The 12,059-nt window shown below is 27.7% G+C and overlaps 1 protein-coding gene across 1 annotated transcript; it reads right to left on the bottom strand.

Moving 5' to 3' along the window:
* Positions 1-3,633: 3,633 nt before the first annotated feature.
* LOC149512915 (uncharacterized) lies at positions 3,634-11,429 on the bottom strand. Its single transcript, XM_089751113.1, has 5 exons — positions 11,341-11,429; positions 4,914-4,983; positions 4,368-4,781; positions 4,174-4,284; positions 3,634-4,116 (listed from the first exon to the last, which is right to left on the bottom strand). Exons 1-5 carry the CDS (start codon positions 11,427-11,429, stop codon positions 3,634-3,636), a joined length of 1,167 nt encoding a protein of 388 aa, XP_089607239.1.
* Positions 11,430-12,059: the final 630 nt, after the last annotated feature.

The raw sequence follows: 12,059 nt of genomic DNA, 5'->3' as shown, positions 1-12,059 counted from the left end.
AAAATAATATTAATTTTGATATATTAATTTAAATTATTAATATTATAATTGATTAATATAAATGATAATAATAATAAAATTATTAATATGATATTATTAATAATTAATTATATATAATAAAAACTAATATATTTGGAAAAGAATTTATATGGGAACTAAAATATTTTTAAAATTTAATATTTTAAAAAACTAAAAAATAAAATATTTTTATATTAAAAGGACTAAATTTTAAATTTTGTGGGAGTATAGAGACTAAATTTTAGATTTTCTATGAATACATGAATCATTTATATAATTTAATAATTAATTTCATCCATTTAAATTACTATGATAATAAGTCAACGTCACATCAATAAAATCAATACTTATATTATCAAATCAACAACCATGTTAGCATTTTTAAAGGAAAAAAATTAACTAAGTCAATGATTAGACTAAGACAAATAGTAGATCCTTTAAAGAGCTTAAAAGGTCAATGGCCCTTTAAATAATTTGAAATTTTTTTTATATATATGTGATTTTCATAATAATTTTGAAATTTTTAATAAAAAATAGTATGGTCCCTTCAAACTTAAGTTTATTGTGTTGATAAACATTATTTTTTACTTTATGTATTTATATTGGATATATAATTACAAAAATTATTTGTATCTAAATATTATAACTCTTACAACATGTTTAGATTAAAGTAAGGGGAGAAAAAGGGAAGGAATGGAAAGGAAATAAAAAGAAATGGAAAATCTTTTCACTTGTTTGTACATGACTTAAAAAATAAAAATAAAGGAAAGGAAGGTATACTTAGCTCCTTTTGGTTTCCCTCAACTTCTTTCATTTTTTAATTACCCTAAATTGGGGGAAAATGAAGGGAAAGGAAAATGATAAAATTTTTAAAATATAAAATGACTATTATATCTTTATTAATTTCTTTAAATTAAAAGTGTATGATTTTAAACTCTAAAATTAAATTGAAAATGCAAAACATCATTTACCAATAAATTTATTGTCTCCAATTTTTTTCTTTTATTTTTATAAATTACATAAATTTCATTGATGACTATTTTTATGAAAAAATAAAGGAAAATTGAAAACATGGAATACATTAACATAAACATGTAAATGTTATAGTAAAAACAAAGATTATCAAAGGTTATAATCGAAAAAAGTAATATAATAAATTATTTCCTTCCCTTTTTATTATTTAACCAAATAATAGTTATTAGAATTTCGTTAATTTTTTTCTTTTATTAATTTTAACTATCCAAATAAATTATACATATATCATTTCCTTTTCTTTAAGTAACATTTCCTTCTTTTACTTTACTTTCTTTTCCTTTCTTTTACTAATATTTATCCAAACATAGCGTTAATTTAAAATATATATATAATTCTTTAACATGTGTTTACTTATTATAAATTAATTTTAATTTAAAATGAATAAATTTGTCAACACTCTATTTTCACAAACATATAAATTTAAGCTTAAGATATATATGTAGGTATTTTAATTACTAAAATCGACTTGACAAATATTTAATTATGATTTTTTTCAACTAATTTTTTTACTATATGCATGCTTATTTTATTTGAAAATTATTACATTTTAAAATAATTAATATGATTAGTTTAAATACTTTTTCATTTTTCATAATGTAAAAATATCATGTAAAAAATTAGAAGGTATCGATTTATCATATCAAAATCTTTATTTTATTGTTTTAAAATTTAATTTTTTATTTAAAAAATATATTTTTGTGATTTTTTCACTTTAATACTTTAAATATTAAATATAATAAAATAATGTATTAATATTGTCAAAAAATATAACGATTTTATTTTTATAAAGAATATTGTTAGCGATTTATAATTAAAAATTGTGAGACCAATTGTTTAATACATTTATTTTTTTATATATATGTTATATTAACATCTTATAATTTATTATTATGTGTTTGTATCTATTTTTTATTATTAATAGATTTGATATATTTTAAAAAATTATTATAAAATATTACTTTAATTCCTTCAAAATTGAATGTCAAAATTCAATACAAAATTAAAATTATCATTTCAAAATAATATCAAAACTAAATTTAAATAAATTACAATTTAAAAACTAAATTTTAAATTTTCATAAAATACAAAAATCTCTAACATAATTTGACTTCCCTTTATATTCTGTTCATGATTCATTGACTTGAGAAATAACAAAGCCAAGTACTTTCACGTGCTGGCCGTGAGTGAGTCCATTCTTGAGCGGTGGGACTGGTGGGGGCAGGAAAGAATTGCAGGAGCAATTAAGTGGTTGACAGTTGCCACAGATAAATTGGACACGGAAAGTTGCAAAGTCCAATGTTAATTGGAGGTTTCAGGGAGCGAGCAATCCTTAAGTTTGTGGGTTCAACATGATTCCAGCGAATTTTAGTAGACCCTAGTCGAGTTTGATTATATATTTATTAATAAATAATATTTTTATATAAATTTTTTAAAGAATTCATCATTTTGAAATATTATATTTCTATAAAAAATCATTAAATAATCAACTAGGATATAATTACACAATTCTAATATAAAGTCAAATTAAATCTTACCAATGAAATTTAAACTAAAAATTTCACAATTTTAAGATTTTTTTCTTTACCACCAACTAAGGCAAAGTTTAATTGACATGTTTTTATGTAATTTTAATTTAAAAATATTAATATAAAATAATATTTTATTATTTTAACAATAGATTAATATGTAAATAAGTGAGTGAAGCCAATTTTACACTTTGTTTAGAAAAAAGTCTAATAGATCCGACCACCACCTCTATTGTTAACTTTTATATCATATGTTTTTTAAATGTCATAAATTTTTATTCTCAATTCATTTGTCACATGGGAATTTACTATAGTCAATTGAATTTAGAACAAGTTGTGTCAATTTGATTTTATAAAAAAAAAAAAAAAAGCTTGAATCTCTTACCTATTCAAATATATATATAATTTTAGAATAACAATTCATTTACATTAGTTTATATTTTATATATAATTTTTTTATTTTTGAATCAAAATTAAATTCATAATTAATTTATATTAAAATAATATTTTTAATTTAATCATTTTAATTTAAAGATTAAAAAAGAGTATAAAATTTATGTTGATGTAAGTGAATCTCTCTTTGTAATTCTATTATTACATGATAAAAATATACTGAGATTAATAATTTTCAAATTTGTTATTCATTAATATAATATAATATAATATAATATAATATTATTACTAGTGAAATAGGGTTTCACGAGTTTAATTAAACTTGTGAGGCCCAACAAAGCTACTTGTTTTTTCGATACTTCAAAAATTGGCTTAGTGATCCACCTTTGGGATGGGTAGCCTTAAGCGGACGTGTCGACGAGACCGAAAACTTTTTCGTCTTTGTCAGAGATACGCCAATTATTATTTTTTAATTAATACACAAAGCCATTTATTATTTTTTTTTAAAAGGAAATTGTGACCTTAGGATAAAGAAATTTATTATAAATATTAAATTTTAAATTTTAAATAATTTTTTTATAAGTAATTGCATATATCTATTGAGTTAATTTTTTTAAAAGAAATTGTTTCATTCATTCATTAATAATAATAGCTTCATCTTCTACAAGTGAATGTAATAAAACAGAACATTCTTCAATCTAGAACTTTCCTTCGCAGCCCCCAGTTCATACTTTGCTAGCGAGTGGGCAGTTGTATTTCCTTCTCGTCTATTATGCTGCACTCTACACTCATGAAACTTAGTAGCTCTAACCCTTGCTTCCTCTATCAAATTCCCTATAGGAGACAGATCCTGGTTTTTGTTCTTCATTCTTGTAATTACTGTTAGTGAGTCACCTTCTAAAATGATATCATGGATCCCAATATCCTTTGCAAATCCCAGCACCCTTACAGCCGCATAAGCTCTAACAGTGAAAGGGCTTGTCACCCCAAGCAATTTATTACAATAAGGTCCTAAGACGTTGCCTTCATAATCTCGGATCAATACCCCTATACCTCTGTCAACTGCCTCATCAAAATCGATTTTTGATAAGTGTCTGTCTGGTGGTTTCCACGTACTCTCCCGTTCTTCATTGGCATTAACATGCTACTGTCGAGCCTTGTGAAGCTCTTTTATATAGCTTCTCACAAACGTAGTAGATACCAGTGGGTCCATTCTTTGTTCTCCATGATATTTATTGTTCCTATCATTCCAGATTGTCCACATACCAACCAGGAGCATTGCATCTGTTCTACTGTGATATTCTCCATAGCCCTTGCGCACCAATGTAAAGGCTCATCCTACTGGTCATCTTCTCTCTCCCACTAGACATTGAGATTTTCCCATATCTTTGTTACCCAACAACATCCCTTAACTGCATGCAATACGGCTTCCTCTTCATTTCCGCATCTCATGCAGGTGCTTGCCACTGGAATATACCTCTTCACCAAATTCACCCCTACTGGTAGAAAACCTTTGCTCACCTTCCGCATCAATATTTTAATTTTTGATGGTGCATCAGTTGCCCAGATCTTCGTCCATACATTCTGTCCCCTCTCCCTTTGTTCAGTTGTTTCCTCATCCGGAACATTCTCCATAGCTTGTCTGTTTAGCAATTTATATCCACTTTTCACTGTGTAAAGACCTTTGTTGTCAAAATTCCAGGGTAGGCAGTCCGGTTTATCCATCTTGGTCAAAGGCATTTCACATATAGCATCTGCTTCATCTTGAGTAAACATCTCATGAATTAAATCCCATTTCCATGTTCGAGTCTGTTCATAAATCAAGTTAGCCACTAAGCCATAGACGTTGTAATTGTTCCTCGGTAACTACATCATGAAATCTGCGTTGCATGGACCCATTTATCCTTCCATATGTGAATGGACCTTTCATTTTCAACACGCCATCTCAATCCGTTTAGCAAGACTGCTTTTGTTGTCCAAATACTCCTCCACGTTAGTGGTGGGTTGGCTCCTAAATCAATATTTAGAAAAGATCCATGAAGATTACTTAGCCTGAAGGACCCTATGTGCCAGCATGTTGGGATTGGCAAGAATTCTCCACCCTTGTTTAGCCAACATGGCCTTGTTAAATCTTCTCATTTCTCTAAACCCCATTCCATCGTGGTTTTTATCCCAACACATCTTTAACCAGCTTTGCCAGTGAATTCCCCTTTTTTCCTTTTCATATCTCCACCAATAATTGCTTATCAATCTATTAAATTCATCACATAATGCTTTAGGTAGGAGAAAACAGCTGATTACAAAAGTTGAAAAGAATTGAAGAATAGACTTATAAAGACTTCCTTTCCCCCAAAGACAACATTCTTTAGCTCCTCCTATTCATTCTAGCCTTCGTGCGGTCTTTCAATTTTCTAAACGACCTCCATTTGTTTTTGTCGACCCATAATTATCCAGATTTTTCGTTTTTTGGAGCTTGAAAATACTCTTTGTTTCATCTATTTGTCTGTCTGTAGTGTTGGTGCTAAAAATATAGCTGATTCGTCCAGGATTATCTTCTGACCCGAGATTTCTTTATATCTCTTTAGCACATGCATTATCCTCTCACTTTCGCTTTTGTTCACCATAGCAAAAAGATGACTATCATCAGCAAAGAATAAATGATTAACTCCAGGCAGCAGCACCTACATCTGGTTTTTGTTTAATAATGTTGAGAGCCCTTTCGTGCAAAAAAAAAAAAAAAAAAACAAATGTGGTGAAAGAGGATCTCCTTGGAAAAGTCCTATTTTTGAGGAAAACTCATTAGAAATATCTCCATTAACAACAATCGAGTATGAGACAGATGATAAACAGCTTATGATCCTAGTAATCCACTTAAAATGGAAGCCTAATCTACCCATTATAGCCTCAAGAAAATTCCATTCAACTCTGTTATACACCTTACTCATATCTAATTTAAGTGCAAAAAACCCTCTATTTCCGTGTCTTTTGTTTTCAAATGATGTATAAGTTCATAGGCTATAAGAATATCACTAAAAAAAAACGTTTATTATTGACGAATTTTATGGACGAAATTTTTTCATTGCTAATTATCAACGAAATTATTAAAACACTTTTACTGATGGAATTAAATCCGACAGTAATCTGTCACTAAAAGTGTGGCACGAATTGTTGTCTATTTTACTGATGGATTTTTCTATCAGTAAATCCATCGCAAAAAGTTATCGATGGAAAAATCCGTCAGTAAAAAAAATTTGTACAAAAAAACTTTTTTACATTACTAACAAAAATTGTCTCTAGAACTATTGGTAAAAGTATTTTAAAAAATTTTTTTATTAGTAAAACCATTGCTAAAAGCCAAAAAATTTCAAATCTCCCCCATTGGGTGGCTCATTTTTCCCCTCAATTTCTTTCTTAAATCCCTAATTTCTTTTTCCCTCTCCTCTCCCCCTCCCTCTCTCCCAGCCACTTTGCCATCCTCCATCGCTGTCCAAGTGTGCCAGTCGGCCCCCTTCCAATAAGTTTTTTTAAAATTATTTTATTTTATATTGTATTTTATATAGTATATTTGTTGAGTTTATAGTTTAATTTTTTGTTATAAATTTGTTAAAATTTGTTTGGTTTTTGGTTACCAATGTGTTGAGTTTTTGTTAGTTATTTATTAGTTTAAATTTATTTGGGTTTTGGTTATCAATTTGTTGGGTTTTTGTTGGTTTTATATTTGTTGAAATTTGTTTAGGTTTTGATTATATATTTATTGAAATTTGTTGGTTTTATAGTTTTGTTGGACTTTTTATTGAGTATTAATGTTGAGCATTGTTAAATTTTTGTTGGATTTTTTTTTAGTATTGTTGGAGAAATTTTTTTATTTGTTGAGTTATTTATTTTTTATTTGTGCAAGTTTTGTTGAAATTTGTTGGGTTTTGTTATAAATTTATTAACTTTTAGATGTGTAAGATTTATATTAGTTAAATTGGATTTGACATGTATTAAGATTTATATATATTTTGATGGATGTTTTATATTTAATATTTTTTAAAATTTAATAATAATTATAGAAATTAAAATTATTTATGTTGATTTGAGGTTATAATTTATATATTACTAATAGCTATCTTATTTTGAAGTAATTTATATATTATTAAGGTTTATATTTGTTTTGAAATAATTTATTTGTTTAATAGTTTAGTGAAATTTATATATTACTAATTATTAAAATATTATGGTTTTATTGTATTGATCAAACTTAATATAAATAAATTAAATTATTCTATTTTATTCTTTTTTTTATAACCTATTCGTGAATATATGTTATGAAAGTGGATTTAGGTGGATGTATATTATGTAATAAATATAAATTTTTTATTCATTTTCATCATACTAACTTGCTTTATTTTGCATTCCAATTACTTTGAAAGTAGAATAAGTTTCATATCTAAAAGTGCCTCAATCAGAGAAATTCTTTACAAAATCGATGGAATTGCACTAAAAAGGCCAAGATCAAAAGTAAAATTTTATAATTAAACCAATAATATTTTGTTGTGAATGTGTTGTCTTGCAGTATATATGATAAATTTTTACAAGAGTTTTTGTGTCATTGATGGTCTATTTGTTAAAGTAAACTAATGATTATCTCATATTATCTTTTAGATAATTTTGTTTAGTATAGCAAAAATAGTTTATAAGGTTAATCAATAAAAAGGTTTAACATTTTATATGGCTTTAATTGCTCATACTTTAAATCAATTAGGATTCAATAATAGACAAAGATCACTCTTGAATGTACTATAGTATAGGATTAAAATGATATATAGTTTTGAAAATGTTAATTTAGTTTGTAGTTAAAATGATAAAATTTATAAGTTTTAGCCTATTTGTTTGAACTTCGTTGTTCTTTTTCTCCTTGAAATGTGATTCAAGACTCTGATTTTTTTTTTTTTGATATGTTGGTCGCACTCAATTACGGTTTGAAATCGTTATGCTAAATATATTTGATAATTCATTACAACGAATTGCTATTATTGACTTTTAATATGTTCTAAACCTTACCTTGGTAGCCCTTAGTCTTTTATTGTAATGTTCTTTTCTTTGTATAATTTGTGTTTGCTATTTAGGGAATCACAAGGCTTACCCATTATCATGTTCTTTTAGATGTGATTAGATATTTAGCAGACGCTTTGCAGGAACTTGTCCATTCTTTGTCATAGATGTAAGTATATAATCATATGTTGTAATTTCTTCACAAATGTTTTAAGATTAACAAATATGCCTATGCTTAATCACGTATTATATATCATATGTGTAAATGTATAATCATGTGTTGTAATTTCTTCACAAACATTTTGCATAAGAAGATATTCCACATGGCTAGTCAGTTGGGACTTAATCCACCTACAATAACTCTTTGTGGTGGAGGCCCAATTGTAAAACTTGAATAGGCATTACAAAAATAGTGAGATAAAAACTTAAGTTAAATTATTATTCTGATTGTTCCAAGTGATTTTCATTGAAAGATTGTCTCTATTTATATAAATGGAATGAACTAGGTATAGCTCTTTTGTTCCACAACCATGTTTCAAAATTTGATATATTTTAATGAAATATCAAATTACTCGATTATTAAAGGATCAATTGTACTTTAGATCATGTTATGAGTGTAAACCTAAGAAGGTAAAAAGTCTTTAATAAAAGTTAAAAATCTAAAAAAGCCTAATGAGATAAATAAGCTTCTTTCATGTTATGTTAGAGAAAGTTTCATATTTAGCAATTGCTACTTTCTTATGTATACGGAATATCATTAGTTCTAGCTCATTCTTCAAGAATAAAAAGGGTATTCTACCTGTCAAGTAAGGGTACAAATTCACTATATATGGTAAATGATACATCCTTTGATTTGCACTTGTTTGAATACATTGAATAAGAGACTATTTTTTATTAATGTTCATCTCATGTCTATACTACTATTTTTCATATTTTTCTATTGCATGGGTTATGATATCTACTATTAACCATGTGAATTCTAATACTTAAAGCTTAGAATATAACTCTATACAAACTATACTTGATCACTTCTTTCTCATAGCAAACCCAGCTATTCTAGATCAGTTGTCAAATGTGGACTACATTGTTTATGCTATGGGTTCCTTCTTCACTTCCCTTCTCTCTTCCCATCACGAGTAACATTTTTAATTATTTGTCATAATACATTATTCAATCTTTTAATATGTAACAAAGACATATATAATTATTTACCTTTTTAATATAGATTATACTTTTATACATGCAAAGACAATACATCCACATAATTTAAACATATGGACTCATGGATATAAGTTCTTGAATGTGCACATATAGGCACGTGATGGTAGTATAGTTCCTATTAAAGATACTGGAGATACCACCAAAGTTTTTAGTTATTGTTTGTATATGGAATTTCTATGTTCCATCTTACTTTTCATTGAGCACTTAATTTTTGTATGCATTTCACTTTCTTTTCTTGTCTTCTTTGTTTAGGCATTTGTATGTCATTATTTATTATGGGTAGAAGTGATAAAGATGGAATCTATGTTTTTCATCCAATGAAGGAGGTATATTGCCTTGTGTCCCAATTGTATTTTATTTTTATTTCTTTTCATTATTTTAAACATTCAAGACAAAAATTTTGACATAATGCCTGATAGATTGTGTTTTGCTATAGTCTTTTAAAAATTTCATTCCACTTTCAACATTGTGGTGTAAATTGTAAATAGAATATGGCTTTTCTTTATATTTTTGTAATTAGAATTTATATATAACTTTGTAAAACATTATTATATTTTTTTTTATAAATGAAATGGAATGTTTTATTTATTTATTTCTTTTATTTATGTATATTTTAGTATTCATATAATTATTTTAAAAATAAATTTAAAAATATAATAAAATGATAAAATAATTATAAAATAATAGTTAAATATGATTTAAAAATATTATTACTGATGGATTTACCGACAAAATTTTATTATTATTGATGAAATTTTTATTATTACTGATGGATTTATTGATGGAAAAAAAATCATTTACCGATAAATTTACCAACAAAAAATTTCATAACTAATTACTAATGAAAAATTTCATAGGTAAAACCATTGCTAATAAATTCGTACCAACGAATTTGAAGCATTACTGACAAAATTACATTACCGACATAGCTAACATTGACGAAATTTTTTTTGTCACTAAAACCATTGCTATTGCTATTATTGATGGATTTAACTTTTATCGATGAAAAATTCCATCAACAAAGCTTAAATTTCTAGTAGTGTATTGTCAAAGATAGATCTACCCAGGACAAACATACTTTACATCTCACTAATACAAAAGGGAAGTATTCTCTTTAGCTTATTGACTAAAACCTTTGAAATAATTTTATATATGACATTTAGGGTTAGCAACGGATCGGGTTGGAGTGGGTTTTTGCTCTCCCTAAACTCATTTCGATTTTATTTTCATAAAATCTGAACCTGACCCGACTCAACTCAAAATTTTTTTTATTTTTTTCATACCTGAACCAGATTCAACCCGATATTGTATAAATTGTACCCAATTTAACCCGACCGGGAATTAATAAAATATTATTTTTAATATAAAATATTTTTAAAAAAATATAAATATATAATTATATATAAATAAAAAATTAAAAATAATTAAAAAATAATTTTTATATAATATTGGGTTAGGTCGGGTTTTGCCTAAAACCCAAACTCGACCTAACCCGAAACTGAATTTTCAAATAAAAGAATTTGACTCTATAAAATCGGATTGGGTCAGAACCCATCGGGGACAAGTTAGGCTGCCAACCCTAATGATATTGCATGGATTTATAGGTCTAAACTATGTAATGTTCCTTGGATCTTTGGTTTTTGGTATGAGCACTAAATGTGTTTGGTTTATCTCCCTAATCTCTCTTTCACCCTTTAGACAGGTAAAGCAAAAATTGGTTATATCAATACCAACAATATGCCAAAATTTTTGAAAAAATAATGCAGACATACTGTTAGGTCCCTGTGACTTTGTTGGGTTCATTTGTTTGATGGCTTGGTGAATCTCATCGACTTCAAACTCTGCAAGGAGCATCCTATTCATCTCATCAGTAACACAAGGATTAACAGCCTTTAGAACATCTTCAAATCTTGATGAATTCTCAAAATAAAATAAATTCTTTTATTATCCAGTGGCAAATTGTTTTATTTTGTCCTCGTTTTCACTCCAAGTCCCGTCTTTATCCTTTAAATCCCTTATCCTATTATTCTTTTTCCTTACCGAAGCCTATGCATGAAAATACCCTGTATTTCTATCTCCTTCCCAAAGCCATTTCACCCTTGAACGCTACCTCCAGTCGGTTTCCTCCATTTCCATATTAGAGTTTAGTTTATCCCTTATGCTTTTCACTTGACCAAGTGCCTCATTTGTGGGGGCCATTGCATAGAGCTTTGCAAGGTCTTGTTTAAGTTGACATTTTTTTTTGTTGCGTAAAACATAAACCTATGCCAAGTCCACAGATTCTCCCCCATTTCTTTCATTTGTTCTTGTACTGAGCCCTGACCCATTTCACCCTAGGTTTCCTTCACAATTCGTCCACATTCTGTTTCCGTCGTCCAAATGGCTTCAAACCTGCACCTTCTTTTTGGAAGCCACATTTTCTTTTTCTCCTTATTCCTTGCAGTGGTCAGGGACAGTGATCAGATACTGGCGCTGTTAGGTTATGGATTTCATATTATGGGAATTGATTACACCATTCTTTGTTCCCCAAGCCTCGTCTAGTCATTCCCTGATATTTGTTTCTTGCGTTCTCCCTCTTTCCCATGTGAACCATTATGCAGTATATCCCAAATCTTCAAAATCACAATCCTCCGCTACTTCTCGAAATGTATTCATCTGGCTTTCCCTTCTCATATTGTCCCCCGATTTTTCATCGTTCCATTTCAGCTCATTAAAATCTCCACTACATAGCCACAGTTTTTCCTCCTGCATAGTAAGATCTCGTAGCAAACTCTCATGATTTATTTCAATCCCTGACATTTGGTTCACCATAAAATCCGGTTAGTCTCC

The sequence above is a fragment of the Durio zibethinus genome, chromosome 21, assembly GCF_047325235.1.
Source record: "Durio zibethinus cultivar Kanyao isolate XHJ-2024 chromosome 21, ASM4732523v1, whole genome shotgun sequence".
NCBI lineage: Eukaryota > Viridiplantae > Streptophyta > Magnoliopsida > Malvales > Malvaceae > Durio > Durio zibethinus.
Note: the sequence above shows the minus strand (reverse complement) of the source record. Positions and strands in the feature narration are given on the sequence as shown.